Source organism: Caretta caretta, chromosome 13 (assembly GCF_965140235.1).
Source record: "Caretta caretta isolate rCarCar2 chromosome 13, rCarCar1.hap1, whole genome shotgun sequence".
NCBI lineage: Eukaryota > Metazoa > Chordata > Testudines > Cheloniidae > Caretta > Caretta caretta.
Genome location: NC_134218.1, coordinates 37853589 through 37869171, shown reverse-complemented (window position 1 = coordinate 37869171; position 15583 = coordinate 37853589). Strand labels below are relative to the sequence as shown.

Sequence of the window (15583 nt, the reverse complement as noted above, 5' to 3'; positions counted from 1 at the left end):
ATATCCATCCATCCATCCATTCATTCTTCTGCAACATGCATCTGTCTTCTCATTTGCCATGTCCATCTGTCCAATATTCTGCAGTATCCATCTATCATCTATCACCCACGGGTACATCTTTTCCTATAACCTTGTGGCATAGGGTCATTCTTTGTTCACTTACTTATGTCAAGCATTTCTTAAGCCTGTGGCGTAGTATGGCTCAGCTAAAATGTTACAGGCCTCAGCCTGTAGGCCTTGTATTTAAGCCCTCCTTACCTAGTCTTTTAGATACGTAATACATAACTATTCCCTCTAACTACTGATCCATCTTATCCTTCTATTTACCATAACGTAACTCTATTTACCATACAGAGGTTATATATGACATCACATGTTAATTGATCATACCATGACACAATAAATGACCAATCAACTAAAATCATTGGCTACACATCCATCTATCCATGCCTCTGCAATACCCAGCAAGCCAACCATGCCTCTGCAATACCCAGCTCTCTCTCCACCCACGCTGGAGGAGATGGATGCTCCCCTCTAAGGCTTCAGCTTGTGCAGAGTTTTCTTGATCTGCGGGACGTATTTGGAGACCTCGGTGAACATCAGGGGTGCTGAACCATGAAGTTTGCCCTAGGAGACAATGCCATAGGCCTTCCCATCACAGACCAGGGGCCCCTGGAGTCGCCCTGAGAAACAAACACAAGGTGTGGGGTTACTGATGTCCAAGCAAAGGGTGGGCTGCTTTCTCTATTCACTGTCCTGAAATCCACCTCCATACCCCGCTTCCTGGGGATTCACGGTCAAGTCACTCCCAGGTCTTCTCCCACCCCCAGGGTTCCCACCCCACGGGCCAGGGATCCAGCTGGCCCCTATCCCTGATTCATAGGATCTGGTCAGTTCCTGTGTCTGATTTCTAGCATCCATCCCCAATTTCTTTAACTTGCTCAATTTCCATCCCTGATTCCTGACTCTGATTTCCAGCGTCTGGTTGACTCCTGCCTCTTATTTCTAGGATCTCCTGCTGATTTCTCGGAACCACTCCTGGTTCTTGATTCAGGAATCCCCCTCTCTGTCTTCTAGGATCCAGTTGATTCCCAACTGTGATTTCTAGAATCTGTCTCTCACTATTAAGATCCATCCCGGATTTCTAGAATGTGGCTGGTTTTTGTCCCTGATTTACAGAACATGTTGAACATCCAGCTGATTTCTGTCCCTGATTTCTATGATCTTGCCAGTTCCTGTCCCAAATTATAGGGATCCAGTCCTCATTTAAAAGACCTGCCAACTTCTTGTCCCTGCTTTCTAGCCTCCATGCCTGATTCCTAGGATCTGGCCTGTTTTGGTCCCTAATTTCTACCCTCCATCCTTGAGTCCTAGGATCTAGGAACCCCTGTTCCACACTCACCTGGAATGACGCCTTCCTCTTCTGGGGGTCCCCCACGCACAGCATCCTGGATGGGGCATAGTGCGGAAAAGCCTGAGACAGACACAGGCCCTTTCTCATGACCTTCAGTTCCACCTCCTGCAGGGTTGGGGAGGCTGGGCATTTTCCTCAGTACTAGCCAGGCCCCAGCCGGCCACGCTGCACACAGCCCCCTCCTTCGCCTCCCTCTGGGACAGGGGGATGGTGCCGCAGTCTCAGTCAGATTGGCCTTGTGCCTCAGCTATGATGGGGGAGAGAGAGAACGGAAATCAAACTCCTCTTGGGGGATGGATCTTGTCCTAGGGGGATGGGGCCAGATGGGAGCAAGTGGGGCAAGCCCTTAACAACTGTGCAGCACTGTGATGCCATGTGCTCTGTGGGGCGGGGGGATGGGATAGGGCAGTAATTGCAGCCGTGTGAGGTCATGGGGGCAGGGGGATGGGATGGGGGAGGTACCGGCAGCACTGTGAGGTCAGTGGGGGTGTAGTGATGGGATGGGGATGGTACCTGTAGCAATGTGAGGTCAGTGGGGGTGTAGTGATGGGATGGGGATGGTACCTGCAGCACTGTGAGGTCAGTGGGGGTGTAGTGATGGGATGGGGATGGTACCTGCAGCACTGTGAGGTCAGTGGGGGTGTAGTGATGGGATGGGAATGGTACCTGCAGCACTGTGAGGTCAGTGGGGGTGTAGTGATGGGATGGGGGAGGTACCTGCAGCACTGTGAGGTCAGTGGGGGTGTAGTGATGGGATGGGGGAGGTACCTGCAGCACTGTGAGGTCAGTGGGGGTGTAGTGATGGGATGGGGATGGTACCTGCAGCACTGTGAGGTCAGTGGGGGTGTAGTGATGGGATGGGGATGGTACCTGCAGCACTGTGAGGTCAGTGGGGGTGTAGTGATGGGATGGGGGAGGTACCTGCAGCACTGTGAGGTCAGTGGGGGTGTAGTGATGGGATGGGGATGGTACCTGCAGCACTGTGAGGTCAGTGGGGGTGTAGTGATGGGATGGGGATGGTACCTGTAGCAATGTGAGGTCATGGGGGGTGGTGTGATGGGATGGTACCTTTAGCAGTCTGACATCACTCGGAGCAGGGAGATGCAAAGGCATGGTACCTGCAGTAGCATTATGTCATTTTCATCTGTCTCGTCATTGTGTTCTGGGTGGGGGATTTAGGGAGAATGGGGCCAGATCCCAGCTGGGGCAATGGGACATAGCTCCATTGAGGTCAATGGGGCCAGGTCCCAGCTGGGGTCAGTGGGGCGTAGCAGTGCAATAACCCACAGTGTAACTCTCAGCAGTTAGGGGTCTCCCCTCCCAAGCGGTGGGAGAACCCCCGGTGTTTGTTACACGGCTGGAGACAGACTCTTTTTAACAAGAATTGCCCTGAATACAGAGAAGGAAACACCGTGGGAAGGTTTCTATCATGTCGATGCTGAGCTGTTTGTACAGCGGCAGAGGTGATGGCCAGCGGGGACCATCAGACCATCTCCTCTGCCCGCACCCCCAGGCCAGAGCGCCCAGCCCAGGGGATCTGAATGACGTTGCCTAGGAATTGGCCATTCGAATCCCTTCGGTGGCTGGGCCAGTGTCAGGCTCGGAGACGCTGCTGCCAAGGCCTGGGCTGGATTCTCCATCCCTGGTGACGTGTAAGTCAAGCCGGGACATTTCTCTAATAGCTCTCCTGTAGTTCGAGCTGGGATTAGCTCAGGGCTGTCCCAAGGCCAGGGCTACGCAGAGGTCAGACAGGACGAGCACCGTGGGCCCTTCTGGCCTTGGAATGGATGAATCTATCAAAGGAATGTGGCTTTTCTATTGCAGCAGGTCGGGGTGGAGGGACCCAGAGCATCTGCGGGCAGCTCTGGGAATCTCTCTCATGCCTCTGGCTCAGACGAATCTGGTCTTTGTCCAGACAGTGACAAACAGAGCACTGCCCCTGTTACCAGACAGAGAGAGCCAGATGGAGGGACAAGAAGCAATGGTCTCAAGTTGCAGGGGGGGGAGGTCTAGGTTGGATATTAGAAAACACTATTTCACTAGGAGGGTGGTGAAGCACTGGGCCTAGCGCCTGCCCCAGACGACATGGGTCAGGCGGGAATTCAGTGCTGGAGAAGTTTGTATCAGATCTGTCCTGATTCCAGAAAACACAGGATGGGAATTGAAATTAACAAGCGGTGTGGTTGAGGGGCTGTGGGGCCATGGTGTGTGGGACGGCCTGACTGGGCTGTTGTGAGCTGGGAAGCTGTGTGGCCAAGTAGCCAGAGCAAAGGCCTGCACCTCAGGACACCTGTGTTCTGTTCCCGGCCTAGCTGCTGCGTGACCTTCGGCGAGTCCTGGCCCCTTTCTGTGCCTCAGTTTACCCATCTGGGGCTAATGATCCTGACCACCCTTTGTAAAGAGCTTTGAGATCTCCTGGAGGGACGAGCTAGGAGCCCAGATTCTCAAAAGTATTCAGGCTCCCGGTGATTTCAATGGGAGTTAGGCACCCAAACACCTCTGAGGATCTGGGCCTAGATGTTTTTATTTAGCACCAGTTTTGTGTATGGCTCAACCCAGCACCTGCATCCTGCCCACTGCCCCATTATCCTCCCCCAACCCTGTATCATCCACACACACAACATCCAGTCTACAGGCCAGCAATGGAAAAGGCCTTGCAAATTGTTCAGAGAAAACATTTTTTATTTAGAAAAATGGCTTTTTTTCTCTTCAAATGCCATTTGTTTTTCAAACAAGCGTCCGTTTTCAATATTTTCCAAATATTTGGAAATAGACAATTCTTTCTTTTGCCCCAGTGTATCTCAGCGATGCTTTCTGGGTTCCCCTCCTTTGGGTTTTTCCAACCTCCTGTCAGTATCACAATAATAAATAATAAATAATTAAATACTTGTGGGGTGGGGAGAGGAAAAAAGAAAAAAAAATGCTGAAAACAAACAGAAGTTGGGTCCAGCTCAAAATGTGTGAAACAAAATCACAGAAATTTCACACAACCATTTCAATGTGCTATTGTCATGGGCTGTTTAATTCGACTAGCCACTCTTCATGGTCATAGGTTGGCCATCAAAGTCACATGGCCCCATTCCTGCTCTCTGCTTGGGAGACAGAATGTTTTTAAGCCAGCCAAGGACATGCTGCAGCTTGGAATTTTGATGGTGGAAAACCCTTGAGGAATGGATTAGGTGTACAAATGATCAGCATTTGTAGAGGTCCTATACAATTCAGCAGAGAAAATACAACCCTTGCTCCAGAATCCCCTTAGCTGATGTAAAACCCTGTGCACATGTGGGAATTCGAATGACTCAGGAGGAAAGGTTGTCACCAAATTTTGTTCTGGGGTAATGGGGCATGTGGATCGGACAGACACAACATAAACACAGAGATCCGGGGACAGGAGCGAGTCAGACGCAAAGTAAAAAGCCAGGCAGACATAGCCTGGAAGCACAGGAATGTGGCCCTGAGAAAAAGCTAAGAGAAGAACCATTTGGGCACAGAGTCTTGGCTTCAGAGGCAGGCTCTGTACAGTGAATAGAGGAGCTGTCTGCTGCTGTTTGATTCCAGCTGTGTTCAGGGAAACGGGACTTTGGATATTTCTTGTAAATAAACTAGATCGCATCAGAGGAAATACCAGACTCCATTGTCAATTTCTGCTCCCAACCGGAACACACATAGGGTCCCAAACATTGACTCGACACTTGGGGAGACAATATAACAAAATTTAAACATTGATGGGGTATTTCTAGCTACAAAAGGATTTCAGGACTGAGCCACTCGCAGCATTTCTCTAACACTAGAAACAAATACTCTGATCTAAAGCACCTCAGGGTTCCACTCAGGCACATTGCCCATTATGGTGAAATTGGCCCTTTAAAGGGGAGCATCTCCTTTAACTCAGTTTCTGCAGAGTTTTGTTGATCCAGGGGATGAATTTGGAGATTCTTGTGTATATGCTGGGGGGTCGCCCATCCGGATCTCCATTGGAAATGATGCCCTGGACCACCCCGTCGCACACCAATGGCCCACCGGAATCACCCTGCCAATAAGAAGAAGAACATCAGTGACTGATATTACCCAGCCCAGCCTGTCCTGCGGAGATCTCAGATTGCATGTGGGACAGGTGCTCTCTGCAGCTGAAGGCCCAGCCCTTCCTGCCAAACAGAACCAGCCTGGAAATGGGTCGGCAGAGAGGGAAATCTAGAGCTGCACAGAATGTGGAAAAGGCAGTTTCTACAAAATTGAAATTTTCCACAGAAAACAATCAATTTTAAATTTTTGCTTTAGGAAAATTGAAAGGAAATATTTCATTTCGGGTCAGTTCCACCTGAATCAGAATATTTTACCTTTTAAAAAATGCCCTGAAACATTTAGTTTGGAATGAGTTCAACAAGGTGTAAAACTGCTTTCTCCTAACCATGCATTGGCTTGTGGGAGTTGTCCTTCAGGTCTTCATTCTCTCCTAAGAACTTGGCTCCCTGGAGCAGTACGTCTCCCATAATGCAACTCAGATTTGCTTCTGACTGAGCTGTTTGAGGCATCATGGGAATCACATGACTCAGTGCATTGTGGGAGACATAGTCCAGGCAGGGGCTACCTCAGGGAAAATAGAGGCCTGAACTACAGCTCCCAGAAGGCAATGTGCTGCTAAGGAACTGCAGCCCCTTCAGCCTCATCTTCTCTAGCCTAAACATGCCCAATTCTTTTAGCTTTTCCTCCTACATACGGTTTTCTAAACCTCTGATCATATTTTTTTGTTCTTGTTTCTCTCCTCTGGACTCTCTCCAGTTTGTTCACATGGAAGGAAACGTTTCAATCTATTCACGTCTGAGCATGTTTCATTTCCATTTAAAATGTTGCAATGAAACATTTTGACATTTCTGAGTCAAACCAGCTTTTGGAATTTCTGTTCTGCCAAAAATGTTGAAATCTCAACTTTTCCTCAAAAACAACTTTTCTTCGAAAACAAAGATTGAAATGTTGCCATTTCCTGAGAGATGGGAACACTGATTCTCCCTCAGCTCCAGTGCCAACCTGGCCCTACGGACATCATCAGCAAAGCTCCCATCCACATGTATGGGGCCAGGATTTCACCCAGGGTCCTATCTGTTGGGTGGCCTCAGGGTTGAGTTCACCAGTAGAGCCTCGAGTGAAGGTGAAGAGTAGAGATGGTCAGAACATGTGGTAGGGAAGGGGGGTTTCCCCTTTTTCATCAACACTTTTTCTGGAACATTTTGCTAAAAACGCAAAGCCTAACCATGTCTAATCATGGGAGGTGTATTTCAGGTGTCTCGTGCCCTTATGGGAACACAGGACTGGAAGGGCCCTACTGGGTCATGAAGTGCAGTTTCTGCTATTACAGGCAGTCCTGTCATATCATCCCATCCATGAACTTATCAAGCTCTGTCTGCATCCTTGTTAGGTTGTACCCCTCGCCCAAAGGCTCCTGTTGGAGCTTTTTCCAGAACTTCCCCCCTCTGGTAGTTAGAAACTTTCTCCTCATCTCCAGCTTCCATTGATCCCTGCCACATTTGTCCCCATTTGATTCACCCTTTAGCTTCAACAGCTCGTCTCCCTGCCTGGTGTAGTCATCCCCGCCCCAGACCGATGTATTTATAGAGCAAACAGACCCCTCTCAGCCTATCTTCTATGCTGAGCTAGCCCAGGTATTTTATTCCTTTCTCCTCAGACCGGTTCTCCATTCCCCTGATCGTCCCACCAGCCCTTCTCAACACCTGCTCCAGCTGAGATTCCTCTTTCCGGAACAGGGCTGCCCAGAACTCTGCACCGGATTCCAGCTGAGCTCTCCCCAGAGCCTTCTCCGCTGGCATTAAACCCTCCCTCTCTACTGGAGACACCTGACCTGCTCAATCCCAGGATCACATGGGCCTTTCTTCTGGCCTCATCCTGATGGTGGCCCATGGTCACCCTGTGATTGACTCACACACCCATTTCTCCCTCCCTGTCTGTCACTTCCAGCTGAGAAGTCCCCGGCTCAGAGCAGCAATTCTTGTTTCTTGACACTACATGCATGAGGCCATGTTAAATTTCAGCCCATTTGTACCAGCACCTTGCACAAGGGCACTAACGCTGGAGATACCTCTCCACAGTCACCCTTCGTGCTGGGCTCCCCAGCTGGGCTGCATCTCCCATGATGCACGATGGGCTCCCCTCTTGGTGCAGTGGAGCATGGGAGGGGCACGTCCATGGTGGTTTTCACCAGCTCCTTCCCCTGGAGCAGCTTGCTGCACCCCCAGTGGCTCTGGGCTGGGGGGTATTTACCTGGAAGGCTGATTTCTTGGCGTGGGGGCTGCCGGCACACAGCATGGTGGTGGGGTCGTAATGCCGGTACCGCTCTCCGCACAGCCCGTCCGACACCACCTCCTGCTCCGCCTCCTGCAGCCTGTCGGTGGTGGTGTTCACTCCGGTCCGACCCCACCCGGCCACGCTGCACTCGGAGCCTGGGCTGACGTGGTGATCAGCCTCCGGCAGGGGGATGGGCATCACCCACTCGGTCAGCTCCGCACTGCGCCACAGCTGCCATGGGGAGGAGAGAGAGAGAATGGACCCGGATCAGCGCCGGGACTGGGGCTGGGAAGGGGCAGCACCACCCGGCCAGAGCATGGATGTGAGTCCAGGGAGTGAGTGTGAGGTCACTGGGGGAGGGATGATGGGACGGGAGTGCTACCTTCAGCAGTGTGAGGTCACTGGGGGAGGGATGATGGGATGGGGGTGGTACCTGCAGCAGTGCGAGGTCACTGGGGGCCGGCTGATGGGATGGGGGTGGTACCCTAGCAGAATGAGGTCACTGGTGGTGGTACCTTCAGCAGCATGATGTCATTATCAAAGTTCTCATTGCTGAAGTCAGGGTGCTGGATCCAGCGACGGGCCCGGATCCGTTGCCAGTTCTGTCCTGGCTTCTTGAAGTCTTGGACTCCCAGGTAGACATAGATGTTGCTGGAAAAACCAAGGGGAAAATATGGGGGCGTTAGTGCCCATTGGATATTGGGGTGGGGCCATCACAGACCCTCTGGAAGGGACACCAGCCCAGCTCCTGGCCTGTGCAGATTTCTACCCACAGTTTTGCAACTGAGTAACATAGAGACCATCTTATGCACCTACATGTGGATGGACTTCCTCCTTCTCCATTCTGGTTGGCTAAAGAGACCCAAAAGACTGACCAATGGACTATTCTCCTATGCAGGGTGACCCATTGTCCAGTTCTTGTGTCCAAGGTTCAAGAAAGATGTTGATAAATTGGAGAGGGGTCAGAGAAGAGCCGCAAGAATGATCAGAAGATTGGAAAACACACCTTATACTGAGAAACTCAAGATCAATTGATTTCAAATTAAGAGGGACTATAGAGATTCTAGGGGAACAGCCGTGTTAGTCTGTATTCGCAAAAAGAAAAGGAGTACTTGTGGCACCTTAGAGACTAACCAATTTATTTGAGCATGAGCTTTCGTGAGCTACAGCTCACTTCGCTGTAGCTCACGAAAGCTCATGCTCAAATAAATTGGTTAGTCTCTAAGGTGCCACAAGTACTCCTTTTCTTTTTATAGAGATTCTGTTTGATTTCTTTCTCAATGATTATTTTGTGGTGTGAGTTTTTAACAGGGACTGTAACTAACGTAACCACTTACCAAAGTTCATCATGGATTCTCCATCACTGGCAATTTTTAGTCACGCTTAGATTTTTTTAAAAGATCTTCTGTAGATCAAGAGGAATTATTTGGGAGATGTTCTGTGGTCCGTGTTATACAGGAGGTCAATCAAAATGATCATAAAGATCTTCGCAAAAAGAAAAGGAGTACTTGTGGCACCTTAGAGACTAACCAATTTATTTGAGTATGAGCTTTCGTGAGCTACAGCTCACTTCATCAGATGTATGAATGTATGTACAGACTAACACGGCTGTTCCTCTGAAACCTGTCATAAAGATCTTGAAATCTATGAATCATTGAACTCCATATGGCAGAAGAAGGAAAATATCTATGGGAAGGTGTAAGGCCCTAATCTGGGTGCCACTTTGAAATATTAAAAGAAATTGTTTAAAGGGGGGGAATCCCAGATGCCTTGGCTGGGCTGACACAGAAATAAAGTGGCTGGAAGGAATGAAACATACAAATAAGAAAAGGATCAAAGAGTTTTTTATGCACTGTCGCCATCTACTGGTCATGGACAGCAGTAACAGGAAGCCAAACTCTGTGCAAATGACCCTGGGGACAGAGGTCACAGTGTGGGGCATGAGTGGCTGCTGAGTGCATCAGCGAAGATGTTGAAGTCCAGAAGGGAACCAGGATGCTTGGCCCAGCCCCTCTGGACAGCCCCTTCCCTCCTCCCTCCAGGGTTAGCAGGACAGGAGAAGTAGTGGTGAGACTTGATGGCAGAGATTGAGTCTCCTCCATCTTTCCTTAATCTCTGTCTGGGTGTTCCCCTTTTGACCCCAAGAAACACGATACAGACAGAAAAGAATTAATGTCTGATGATTGTAAGTGAAAGTAGCAGGAAATCGTGGGGACTGGATCAGTCTCTGGTGCAACAGCTGGGCCCCAGCGCTGATCTATGTCCATTGCCTACAGTGTTGTTCTGTTCAGTAGGGCTCAGATCCCCAAAGGCAATCGGGGGATTTCTTGATTGCTGAACAACCAAGTGTCTGGATTTGAGAAGCGATGGCCAAGGGAAAAGACTTGAGAAGAGGCTAGGTTTCAACTGAGTGAAGTAACTCAATGACAGGGGTTGTCCTTATGGGACTGACTAAAAACATCATCTGGGATGTTTGCCCTGTGGGGCAGGTCTAGTTTGGTTGGTTTGGGCTTTAAAATTTAACAGGCACCCAGTGAAATTCGTATTTTTCACATCCCATAAATGCTTCTAGTCTTTGGGACAACATATTGCCAGCTCCTATCCCATCCCAGAGTTGGGGACTGGCTGGCTCGGGGGGTGGGAAATTGGACACGGGGCCTTTCTCCTCCAGGGGCACCAGCCCTGATCCAGACCCAGGGCAGGGGACTGGCTGGCTCAGGAGTGGGGGATGGTGCGTTTCTTACCCCAGGTTGCAGTTACAATGAGCCGCCGTCACCACCACGTCCTCCTGGATCAGGAACCCTCCGCAGCTTCCCTTTGACCCTATTTGTACATAGGCCATGTAGGGTCTGGAGCCAAGCAGGGCTTCCTGGCCCCTGATGACCTGAGCTGGAGAGACAGGAAGGGGTTCAAAAGGGAGCTGGAGAGTGGGACCAAGAGCCCAGTGCAACCCGCACCCTCATCCCTTAGCTCAGCCCCCTGCTGGCCTGGATCAACCCCTTCGGCCCCCTAGCCCAGCCTGCCACTCGGTCAGCCCCTCACCCCAACCAGCCCGGTATATCCCATAATACATGTACCCACTTCAAATCTACCTTTTCCCACATGGACCTATTCATCCATCCATCCATCCATTCCTTATCCCATACATGCCCATCCATCTTCGGTCTGTGGGGCTGCCCCCAGCCATCTCCCCTCTCAGAGAACTAGGTCAGGAATTCCCTATCAACCTTCAGCCTCATTGTCCCATCTCCTGACACCTGCCTGAGCCCGATGGCTAATTCTTTCCCCCTGCCCTTGGTGTGGGCTGCGCTGCCCACAGCCCCAATTGCCCAATTCTCACCACTAGAGCTGGGCAAAAATTGATAAGCAATTGGCAAATTTGCTTTTTTAAAAAAAGCAATTTTGGGGCATCAAAAGTACCTGTGAATTCAGGTGGAATTCGGTGGATTGTTTTGGCTGGAAAAAAAGATTAATTTTTTCCAGGAAAAAGTAGAAAAGTTTTGGTGTGAGCACTGGGAAATGAAACATCTCGAGTTTCTGTTTGAAATGGTGCTTCCTTTAGAAATGGAGCAATTGGGTTTTTTTAAACTATTTTTTTTAACAGTGACTAAAACCCCTTCTAAAGTGACCTGAAGTCAAATAAAAAAGTACCCCCAAAGTTTGGAGTTGAAAGCAAATGAAAAAGAAAAAAGAGTTTCTGGATCAATTTTTGTTTCAAAATTGCATTTCAGTTCAAAACTCAGCTAATGAACAATAAGGGTGAAAAACCCCTGCACAGGCCCCAAAATGGAAGCAAAAAGCAAAAAAAAAAACAAAAAACCCAACTGTTTCAGGGTGAAGGAGACACCCCAAAGCAAACAACCCCCCATTTTGTTTTGAAACGCTGTCTTTTTAGGGTTTCTGCTTCTGCGAGAAAAAATGAAAAAAATAATTTTGGGAGGAACCCAGCTTTTCCCAGCTTTTACGGTTCGGCCCCTGAACCAAAAACTCTGTGATTTGCTCAGCCCCACTCCCAGTGTGAGCCCCCCGGGGCCGGGAAATACCCGGTCGCTCAGCTCAACTCACCAGTATGAAGTGGGACAAAGGCCATGGGGAACAGGAGCAGGAGCAGCCTCATTGGTGCACATCCAGGAGCTGGGGCTGGTGGCTCTGTCTCAGCCCCGGGGTTTATATAGAGCAGACAGTGGGGAGGGGAGGATGGGAAGAGGTGGCCCAGGAAGTGCAGGGTCATGTACCCAGCTACCAAGAAATTTCCCATCAGCGATGTGTCAGGGGTGGGGATTCCCAGAGAGGAAACCTTGAGCCACGTCCCCGCCCGCATCGCAGAGGGGGGCGGGGTTCCTTCCTACACTGGTGCCCTCCCTGCCCCCAGGTGGGGACGTGGCCAGTGCTGAGGCCTCCCAGCTGCAGATGGCAGAATCCCCCCGGTCTGTTCTGCCCCTGGATCCCTGGATCCGCAGATGTTCAGGCCAGCAGGGTCCATTCGACCGACCCGTCTTCCCTCCTGAGTGACCCTGGCCGGAGACCTTGCCCAGTTCCCCCGGACTGAGCCCGGTCACTGGTGTTCTGTGAACGCCTCTCCCAGCAAGGTAGCCAGGCGGGGTCTGAGGCCACCCGGAGATGGAGAAACCCCCTGCTCTGGGGAGCTGGTTCCCCTATCCCACACTGGGCCCTCCATTGCTTCTGGATTTGGTCAGGCTTTAGTTTCCCCAGTTGGATCTTGCTCTGCCTTTCCCTGCTGGATTGAAGAGCCCCCAGCACCCGGCTTTGTCTCTCCACGACGGTTCTTGGACGCCGACCTTCAGGCACCTCCCACGCGACTTGTGGAGAGGCCAAACAGAGCGAGTGCTTTCAGTCTCTCCCTGCCAGGCGTTTTCTCCAGCACTCCAATCATTTGCCTGGCCCCATCCTGCCCCATCTCCAGTTTGCCGCCCGCCCTTTTAAAGTGCTCACCCCAGACCTGGGCACAGGATCCCAGGATCCCCCCGGAAACACTCCTCCCTGCCCCTGCTCAGCATGGCTCTGTTCACATGGCCAAGGAGGGCACTACTCCTGGTGCTGCAGTTTCACATGGGGAGGTCGGAGTGCGGGGGGGGGAGGGGGTGTTGTTGGGTCAAAATAACATTTGTCTGGACAATTCCCCACCAGTTGGGATGGGAGAGAAGCTGCTTTAGGAAGGATCCTGGTTCTCCTGGGTTTGTGTCTGCGGGGCGCCGAGGACACCAAAGGCAGGATAAAAACCCGACAGCAACTTCTGCCTCCAAGAGAAACTGTAGGGCCAGGATTTAAATAAAGCTCAGTCCCCAAAGGTCGACTAGGGTCTCAGCAGCAGTCCAAGTCCATAATCTATCTGTCCATCTATAACCCCTCCGCCCCCGCTTTCTCTCTCATATTTTATTCAGTTAATTTGTTTGTTGATGTTGATTTAATTCTGGGTAATTGTTTCAGGTTAGGTTGGGCTTACTACGGCAGGAGGGTGAGTGTCATTTTTATGATGGAAAAGCCTATCCATGCATCCACCCATCCCCACCTGTCCATCCATCCATCCATCCATCCATCCATCCACCCATCCCTGCCTATCCATCCATCCATCCATCCATCCATCCATCCCAGCCATCTGTACATCTATCCATCCCCATCCCTGCCTATCTATCCCTCCATCCATCCCCACACCTAAATTCATAGATTCCAACGCCAGAAGGGACCATTGTGATCATCTAGTCTGACCCCCTGCAAAGCAAAGTCCAGAGAACTGCTTCACAGTTATTCCTAGAGGAGATAATTTAGAAAAAACATCCAGTCTTGATTTAAAAATTGTCAGTGACTTTGGTCACTTGTTCCGATGGTTAATTATCCTCACTGTTAGAAATGTATGCCTTATTTCTAGTCTGACTTCATCTAGCTTCAGCTTCCACCCATTGGATTGTGTTAGACCTTTGTCTTCTAGACTTAGGAGCCTGTTATTAAATATTTCCCCCTCTGTATGTACTTATAGACTTTGATCACGTCACCCCTTCTCTTTGTTAAACTAAACAGATTGAATTCTTTGAGTCTACCACTAGGTGGCAGGTTTTCTAATCCTTTGATCATTCTTGTGGATGTTCTCTGAACCCTCCTCAATTCAGCAACATCCTTCCTGAATTTTGTGGGCACCAGAACTGGACACAGGATTCCAGCAGTGGGTTGCACCAGTGCCAAATGCGAAGGTAAAATAACCACCCTGCTCCTACTCGAGATTCCCAGGATCGCATTCGCCCTTTTGGCCACGGGGTGGCACTGGGAGCTCGTGTTCAGTTGCTTCTGCACTGTGACCCCCAAATCTTTTGCAGAGTCTGTTTCCCAGGACAGAATCTGCCAACCTGTAAGTATGTTGGAGAGGTGCAATTGCTGGAAAGAGCCCTGAAACCCCTGGCGTAGACAGGTAAAGGGGGATCTGGAATTTCTTCCTGTTCTCTTTGTGTGTTTCTAATGGGGCCAGACTGGAGGGCCCAGGAGGGCTTTCCCAGCTCTGTATTTGGCTTTCCATTGGCATTCCAGACTGGCAGTCGGGAGCTGCCCACGATAATGGTGATAGCACCCAGCTCTTCGAGACTGTCTGTCATGCAGAGGCCTCACAGTACAAGTGAATGTCCTTATCCCAATAGGGCTGTGAGTAAACTAAGGCACAGGGAGCGATGGGAGATGCCCCCAGCCCCCCAGCAGTCCAGGGTGAGAGCTTTTCCACTGGGCTTTTTGGATCCACCCTATGGCCTTTAGCAGGGAAAAGGCAGCCCCTGCTTCTGGATCCTGTTGGGTGGGGCCTAAGCCCTACAAAGAGTTTGCAGGTTTGGAGACATCACTTCATGCAGGGGAGGAATGTGGAAATCCTTATGTGTAGGTGCTGGGCAGGGCCCACTGGAGTGCAAGCTCCGATCCAGGACCAGGGCAGGCGACTGACTGGCTCAGGGGGGTGGGGAATGGGATATGGGGCTTTCCCTTCTATGGAAATTCAGTGCTTCCATCTCCTTTCCAAGTGCCAATTTCTGTCCTTCCGTAGCTTACCCTTACATGGTCTGTGGGTAACGCTGATTGGTATCGATGCTGGGTGAGAGAACACACCCTGATCCCACCCCCATCTGAGTGGGATAAAAGAGGTTGTGAATCTGATCTCCCTAATACCAGCCCCCCCCCCCGATGCCCAGGGTGTCTCTGAACCCCCACCCCCACAACCACATTGTCAGAGCCAGATGCCTCCCCTCCTCCTGCTGCCCACACTGGGTTTATCAGCCCCTGCCCAGGGGGCTTCAGCCCTACCCCCTATCATGGATCCCTGGCCTATCAGTGGAGACACTCTCTTGCTGTGGGGATTCACATAGACAGAGCCAGGAGCATCACTGGTCCAGACATTCCTGCTTCCAGCTTCTCCCAGGGGCCAGTCCTGGATGCTCCCAGCCAACTCTCCATGCTGGCCTTGGAGCCCAGTTGGTGACCCTTTCTGTAGCTATCAGCAGAACTCAGTGGGTCCAGCAGGCCATGGCTGGTGAATGGGTCTAGATACTAATGGTGTGGGTCTAGGTGGATCTAGAATCGATTTGCATAGATGTGAGTTGATCAAGACTGATAGCTCTAGACTGGAATTGCATTGATCCATTATTGACCTAAATGGATCCAGTAGCACATTTGTGCATTTGCATTGCTCAGGCATGGATCTTAAATGGTTTGGGCATGACTCTAGATGAGCAATCATGGGTCTACGTCAGGGGTGGGCAAACTACGGCCCTTGGGCTGTGTCCGGCCTGTTAGAACTTTTAATCTGGCCTTCAAGTTCCCACCAGGAGCGGTGTCAGGGGCTTTCCGCATGGCTCCTGGAAGCAGCGGCATGTCCCCCCTCTG

General features: G+C 50.7%; 1 protein-coding gene across 1 annotated transcript; it reads right to left on the bottom strand.

The window, feature by feature from the left end:
* Positions 1–4134: 4134 nt before the first annotated feature.
* Positions 4135–10591, bottom strand: LOC125622045 (duodenase-1-like). Its single transcript, XM_048819608.2, has 4 exons — positions 10456–10591; positions 8227–8362; positions 7688–7942; positions 4135–5444 (listed from the first exon to the last, which is right to left on the bottom strand). The coding sequence occupies exons 1-4, from the start codon at positions 10551–10553 to the stop codon at positions 5298–5300; spliced, it is 636 nt and encodes a 211-aa protein (XP_048675565.2). The 5' UTR covers positions 10554–10591; the 3' UTR covers positions 4135–5297.
* Between the last annotated feature and the right edge of the window lie 4992 nt (positions 10592–15583).